General features: G+C 43.3%; 1 protein-coding gene across 1 annotated transcript; it reads right to left on the bottom strand.

The window, feature by feature from the left end:
• Positions 1–475: 475 nt before the first annotated feature.
• On the bottom strand, positions 476–4,674 carry LOC141097045 (transcription factor Sox-17-alpha-like). The gene is made up of 2 exons (XM_073584004.1): positions 4,164–4,674; positions 476–1,396 (listed from the first exon to the last, which is right to left on the bottom strand). The coding sequence occupies exons 1-2, from the start codon at positions 4,432–4,434 to the stop codon at positions 615–617; spliced, it is 1,053 nt and encodes a 350-aa protein (XP_073440105.1). The 5' UTR covers positions 4,435–4,674; the 3' UTR covers positions 476–614.
• Positions 4,675–7,868: the final 3,194 nt, after the last annotated feature.

Here is a 7,868-nt window from a genome sequence, read left to right as displayed (position 1 = left end):
TAATAGATTAATAATCTATAATATTCAACTATAATCGTAAGATTCTAAAATAAACAATAGCTATATTTTCCACTTTGCCCTCCTACCGAATATCATTAATAACTATAAATATATACATAAGTATCTCTCCTTATATAATACATATACAGAAAGGCTGTGTACATGTACAAAAGGAAGTCATTTCAGTCCTTATAAAATAATTTACATAAATTAGCCAGTTTGAGTTATTGAAAGATCTACCCACATATCGTGCAAGGGCTCATACTCACTGGCGATAAAATCTGACGATTGCAGTCCGATTTTAAATCTGATTGCACTCTGACCAATGTTAGTGAATGGGTGACATCTCACTTGCGATTTTTTTCTCATCCAAAATCGGTCTGAGAAAACAAAAAAAAAAACAAAAAAAACAACGCATGACACTCGCATAGCACTCCACCCATTTTTACAGTCCAGAAGTTGGACTTTTTTTTTTTTTTTTTTTTTTTTTTTAATCGCCAATGGGTATGAGGCCTAAGTCTGAAAATGACTTGAAGTAATAAACCCTATCCCCAAGATCTGGAAATCCTTCCCGAGAACACTGTAGGGAATGTAAAGGAGTAAGGGGCAGTCTCTCATACACTGGAGTAATTGCCGTAGTAGACAGCAGTGCTGGCATCTGACAGCACGGAGGAGATCAGCCCATTTTCTGCAGCCTGCTCATGGCCGTGGTAATGCATCCCTACTTCGGGCTTGTCCATATAATTAAAATACTGGTCAAATTCAGTCCTGTCCACCTCGCTCCACACTTCATTCTGTAGCACTGGCTCTACTCTAGGGATCTGTGGAGACTCTGGTGGAGGGGAGGGTTGACCAACTTGCACAGAATGAGGTCTACCAGCGCTGGGCATGTACATCTGGCTGTAGTACAGCTGTGGTGGGGTCTGGCACCCCAGCATATTCTGCACAGGGCTCCCTTGCCGCATCTGTTCAGGCTGTGGAATATGCCTACCAAGCATAGTAGAGGCAGGATTGAAGAAGGTATGCTCACATTTATCCAGAGGTGAGGTTTCTGGTGTGGGCAAGCTGTAGTCCTGATAGTGGGCACCAATGACTTGAGAGTCTCTGTAGTGATGACCACTCTGGGGTAGCTGGCTTGGGTGATAGGACTGCTCTGTGTACCCAAGGCTGAAGTTGTCCACACCCATCTGTCCATTAGCGCCCAGCATGGTGGGGTCAGCCTGCTCCGACATCTGCATGAAGCTGCTGTCTGCCCTCTTCATCCCCTTCACCTGCTTCCTCCTTGTGGGTCTGTACTTATAATTGGGATGATCCTGCATGTGTTGTACTCTCAACCTCTCCGCTTCCTTCATAAATGGTTGTTTCTCAACCAGTGCAAGAGATTTCCAGGACTTCCCTGTAAATGACAAAAGCAACAACATTATGATCTGATTATTGTCACAGAACATTAGATCTTGCTGCCTAAATCCCTTCACTAGAGCCTTCATTGATGGGATGACCAGTATAACCATAACAAGGCCAGAAACAACCCAAACCCAAAAATCACTACACAAAAGCTCAGTAGTCGATACCTTTTAATGGCTAACTGAAAAGATGGTAACACATTGCAAGCTTTCGAGACTACTCAGGTCTCTTCATCAGGCTAGACTAATACAAAATCTGAAGTCACATATTTATGCACAATACAGCCTAGAAAAAATGCAATAGATAAGACAAGTGACGTGAAGCAGAACTATCAATATGGGAGAGGGAGAAACAAATATAAACATTGGACCAATTCATAGATAAGGATTTATGTCTTTTTACATCAATTAAGGAATTTCCTTTTAAAACCTTGTGGGGGAATCACAACACAGAACTAGACCCCAATCAGAGGACCATAAAACATCCGGACTCCTTATCTATGAACTGGTCCAATGTTTATATTTATGTCTATCCCTCTCCCATATTGATAGTTCTGCTTCACGTCACTTGTCTTATCTATTGCATTTTTTCTGTGCTGTATTGTGCATATGTGACTTCAGATTATGTATTAGTCTAGCCTGATGAAGAGACCCGAGTAGTCTCGAAAGCTTGCAATGTGTTACCATCTTTTCAGTTAGCCATTAAAAGGTATCAACTACTGAGGACTCTCAATCCTGAATATTTTTCTATCTAGTGGCTAACACGGTACAAAGATATACATCTTTCCTGTACACAAAAGCTATGTGCGAAGAGGCTTAGGTGGGCGCCATGGAAAATAATGCATATAGTAGGAGTGCACAGGAAAGGGAGTAAAATGTATATAAAGGGTAAAGACAGAAGAAATACCTACAAAAATGTTATTATACAAAGAACTGAACTACAAGGAAAAAAAACTCATTCTGTCTTTTTTGCCAATTTATGTTAATAAGTTTCCATTTTATGGTATGACAGAGCAAAAAACTGGTAATAAACCCTCCATGTAATGTCCAAAACCCTGTTCTATTAAGCAAGTGAATCCTTGTATGAAGTAAAATAGGATACTTGCATTTTTTTTTTTAAATAAAAAAAAAAAATAAATAAAATAATCACAAACTCCTCATGGGAACGTAGCCTAACAAAACAAATCTGAATACAGTAACCTATAGGCTAATAATAAATACATTTAGGAGTAGTGTACTTGTTAATTAAGACACAATATAATTAGAAGATTAGTGTACATTAAATGCTGGATACAAATCTCTCAAATTCTAATGATGTATATCCTATATAATCGTCTAATTCTGTCTGTAACAGAAATCCTGAGGCGCTGATTGGTCGCAGGATGAGACAGAGATTCTAGAATACCTGATGCGTTAGAATCGGGCCACCATCTAGTGTGTATAATATATATAATATTAATTGTGTGTGTTTAGGGCTCTCATTATTTAACTCAGCTGCAATGGACAGCATTACAGTGGACAGCACAAAATGTATTAATTTAATGACATTTCCCGCACAATCTGAGAGATTTCTAGAAAGAATAAATAGGAATTAATATGAAACTTTTGATATAGAATAGCTAGCATATATTGAGGTCTCTGTGCCCCTGTAATGGTGTGTCCCCCCTGCAGCCCCCGGTGTGTGTGTCCCCCCCTGCAGCCCCCGGTGTGTCTGTCCCCCCCTGCAGCCCCCGGTGTGTCTGTCCCCCCCTGCAGCCCCCGGTGTGTCTGTCCCCCCCTGCAGCCCCCGGTGAGTGCGCCCCCTGCAGCCCCCGGTGAGTGCGCCCCCTGCAGGTGTGCGCCCCCTGCAGCCCCCGGTGGGTGTGTGTCCCCCCCTGCAGCCCCCGGTGTGTGTGTCCCCTGCAGCCCCCGGTGTGTGTGTCCCCCCTGCAGTCCCCGGTGCGGGCCCCCTGCAGTCCGCGGTGTGTGTGTCCCCCCTGCAGTCCCCGGTGGGTGTGTCCCCCCTGCAGCCCCCGGTGTGTGTGTCCCCTGCAGCCCCCGGTGTGTGTGTCCCCCCTGCAGCCCCCGGTGTGTGTGTCCCCCTGCAGCCCCCGGTGTGTGTGTCCCCCCTGCAGCCCCCGGTGTGTGTGTCCCCCCTGCAGCCCCCGGTGCGGGCCCCCTGCAGCCCCCGGTGGGTGTGTGTCCCCCCTGCAGTCCCCGGTGCGGGCCCCCTGCAGCCCCCGGTGGGTGTGTGTCCCCCCTGCAGTCCCCGGTGGGTGTGTCCCCCCTGCAGCCCCCGGTGGGTGTGTCCCCCCTGCAGCCCCCGGTGTGTGGGTGTGTCCCCCCTGCAGCCCCCGGTGTGTGTGTGTGTCCCCCCTGCAGCCCCCGGTGTGTGTGTGTGTCCCCCCTGCAGCCCCCGGTGTGTGTGTGTGTGTCCCCCCTGCAGCCCCCGGTGTGTGTGTGTGTGTCCCCCCTGCAGCCCCCGGTGTGTGTGTGTGTGTGTCCCCCCTGCAGCCCCCGGTGTGTGTGTGTGTGTCCCCCCTGCAGCCCCCGGTGTGTGTGTGTGTCCCCCCTGCAGCCCCCGGTGTGTGTGTGTGTCCCCCCTGCAGCCCCCGGTGTGTGTGTGTGTCCCCCCTGCAGCCCCCGGTGTGTGTGTCCCCCCTGCAGCCCCCGGTGTGTGTGTCCCCCCTGCAGTCCCCGGTGTGTGTCCCCTGCAGTCCCCGGTGCGGGCCCCCTGCAGCCCCCGGTGTGTGTCCCCCCTGCAGCCCCCGGTGCCCTTACCTAGCATCTTGCTGAGCTCGGCGTTGTGCAGGTCCGGGTTCTGCTGCGCCAGCCTCTTGCGCTCATCCTTCGCCCACACCATGAATGCGTTCATGGGACGGCGGATCCGGGCTTCGCCTTTACTCCTGGAGCTGGAGGCTTCTTTCTCCTTGCTGTCCCCCATGGAAGCAGACAGGGTGCCAGGTGCCCACTGGCCCAGGGCTGGCATCATGACTGGCACCGAGCACTTTCCCTGGTCGTCACTGTCGTATCCACCATCAGGGCTGCTCATGTCTGGAGAGAAGGCGCTCAGCGTCCGCGGTGCCGTCCGGAGATCGTGTCTGCTGCTCCTGGTGACAGCACCGCGCGTCTATAACCACAGCGCCGGCCAATCACCGCCCAGAGGCGGGGCTACACGGCAGAAAGGTGTGATGGGCGGGGCCAGCCTTTCTAGGAGGTGATGAGCACGCCCCGCGCCGGCCCCGCCCCCACCTGTGCTCGGAGAACGGTGACTGCACTGATCCTAGAGCCACAGCGCTGCTGGTCTCATAGAGAGCGGACCCCAGTGCGGAGTCTCAAGACCCCCAGTGCGGCCCCGGCTCAGGCCCTCTGATCGCTCATCCATCCTGCAGCGCGGCCGGGAATCCTCACCCCAGAAATCCGCTGTATAGATGTAATATTATATAGTGGGGGGATCACAGAGCACGTGACAGTGAGGGGCCATCTCCACAGAGAGGAGGCAGTGATGAGCGCTGGGAAGACGGGAGGGGACGGGAGAGCTAGTGTCCTACAGAAGGGGCCGCGGGAGATGGGCGCTATAGACGGGGAGAGGGAGAGTGAGCGGACGGTACATGGCGGGAGGAGGAGTCCGAGGGAGACGGAGCCTGGGAGGGGGAAACCGGAGCAGGAAAAGCCACAAAGAATACTGCCCGAGAACCGGAGCAACGACAGGGAATCACTACTGAGAAGAAGAAGAAGAATAGTAATAATAATAATAATTACACTGATCGTATTCCTAATACAGTAATATTATCAGTGTAATTATGTATTATTGGCGGATGTATATCTCTCCGCATTATTATTACTGATAGTATTGCTATTAGTATTATTATTAGTGATTGTATCCCTGTGCTCTTATTGGTGTAATTCTCCTCAGTATTATTATTATTATTATTATTATTATTATTGATAGTATTGCTATTAGTATTATTATTAGGCTGGAGTCACACTAACCTGCGCAAAATGCGGTCAGTATTTTACATGCGTAATACGGATGACAGGCCCCTAAACAGTGCTCCGTATGTCATGCGTAATCAAGGTGTGGTCGCGTATTTTGCGCATGTCAGCATCCGTATGTAATCCGTATGGCATCCGTATGGAGAGATTTTCTCTCAGGCTTGCAAAATGGACATATAATGGAGCCCTATGACAGTTTTAATAAAGAAATGAAAGAATAGATATACACACATAGAATGCATATATATATATATTCTATGTGTCTATATCTATTCTTTCATTTCTTTATTAAAACTGTCAGTGTGATTTTACTGTATAGCGCACTGAATTGCCGGCTTTGCTAAAAGACACCTGGTGCGTATTTCTCGCAGGTCACATGTGTGGTCCGTGTGTAATCTGTATTTTTTGCGCACCCATAGACTTGCATTGGAGTATTACGGGCGTAGTACGCTGACAATCGCAATATGCTGCGAGTGGCACGGAGCGTAGGATACTGAGGAGAAATATACGCCTGGTGCGAGGGACCCCATAGAGAATCATTGGTCCGTGTCTAATGTGTGCTTTTTGCGCCTCTCACTCTCCGGTATTCCTCGCCAGTGTGACCCCGGCCTTAGTGATTGTATCCCTGTGCTCTTATTGGTGTAATTCTCCTCAGTATTATTATTATTATTATTATTACTGATAGTATTGCTATTAGTATTATTATTAGTGATTATATCCCTGTGCTCTTATTGGTGTAATTCCCCTCAGTATTATTATTATTATTATTATTATTATTATTATTATTATTGATAGTATTGCTATTAGTATTATTATTAGTGATTGTATCCCTGTGCTCTTATTGGTGTAATTCTCCTCAGTATTATTATTATTACTGATAGTATTGCTATTAGTATTATTATTAGTGATTGTATCCCTGTGCTCTTATTGGTGTAATTCTCCTCAGTATTATTATTATTACTGATAGTATTGCTATTAGTATTATTATTAGTGATTATATCCCTGTGCTCTTATTGGTGTAATTCTCCTCAGTATTATTATTATTATTATTATTATTATTATTATTATTATTGATAGTATTGCTATTAGTATTATTATTAGTGATTGTATCCCTGTGTTCTTATTGGTGTAATTCTCCTCAGTATTATTATTATTATTATTACTGATAGTATTGCTATTAGTATTATTATTAGTGATTATATCCCTGTGCTCTTATTGGTGTAATTCTCCTCAGTATTATTATTATTATTATTGATAGTATTGCTATTAGTATTATTATTAGTGATTGTATCCCTGTGTTCTTATTGGTGTAATTCTCCTCAGTATTATTATTATTATTACTGATAGTATTGCTATTAGTATTATTATTAGTGATTATTTCCCTGTGCTCTTATTGGTGTAATTCTCCTCAGTATTATTATTATTATTATTGATAGTATTGCTATTAGTATTATTATTAGTGATTGTATCCCTGTGTTCTTATTGGTGTAATTCTCCTCAGTATTATTATTATTATTACTGATAGTATTGCTATTAGTATTATTATTAGTGATTATATCCCTGTGCTCTTATTGGTGTAATTCTCCTCAGTATTATTATTATTATTACTGATAGTATTGCTATTAGTATTATTATTAGTGATTGTATCCCTGTGCTCTTATTGGTGTAATTCTCCTCAGTATTATTATTATTATTATTATTATTATTATTACTGATAGTATTGCTATTAGTATTATTATTAGTGATTGTATCCCTGTGCTCTTATTGGTGTAATTCTCCTCAGTATTATTATTATTATTACTGATAGTATTGCTATTAGTATTATTATTAGTGATTGTATCCCTGTGCTCTTATTGGTGTAATTCTCCTCAGTATTATTATTATTATTATTATTATTATTATTATTATTATTACTGATAGTATTGCTATTAGTATTATTATTAGTGATTATATCCCTGTGCTCTTATTGGTGTAATTCTCCTCAGTATTATTATTATTATTACTGATAGTATTGCTATTAGTATTATTATTAGTGATTGTATCCCTGTGCTCTTATTGGTGTAATTCTCCTCAGTAGTATTATTATTATTATTATTACTGATAGTATTGCTATTAGTATTATTATTAGTGATTATATCCCTGTGCTCTTATTGGTGTAATTCTCCTCAGTATTATTATTATTATTACTGATAGTATTGCTATTAGTATTATTATTAGTGATTGTATCCCTGTGCTCTTATTGGTGTAATTCTCCTCAGTATTATTATTATTATTATTACTAATAGTATTGCTATTAGTATTATTATTAGTGATTGTATCCCTGTGCTCTTATTGGTGTAATTCTCCTCAGTAGTATTATTATTATTATTATTACTGATAGTATTGCTATTAGTATTATTATTAGTGATTATTTCCCTGTGCTCTTATTGGTGTAATTCTCCTCAGTATTATTATTATTATTATTATTATTATTATTATTATTATTACTGA

Source organism: Dendrobates tinctorius, unplaced genomic scaffold (genome assembly GCF_039654945.1).
Source record: "Dendrobates tinctorius isolate UK_male_01 unplaced genomic scaffold, ASM3965494v1 ptg000082l, whole genome shotgun sequence".
NCBI classification, from domain to species: domain Eukaryota; kingdom Metazoa; phylum Chordata; class Amphibia; order Anura; family Dendrobatidae; genus Dendrobates; species Dendrobates tinctorius.
Note: the sequence above shows the minus strand (reverse complement) of the source record. Positions and strands in the feature narration are given on the sequence as shown.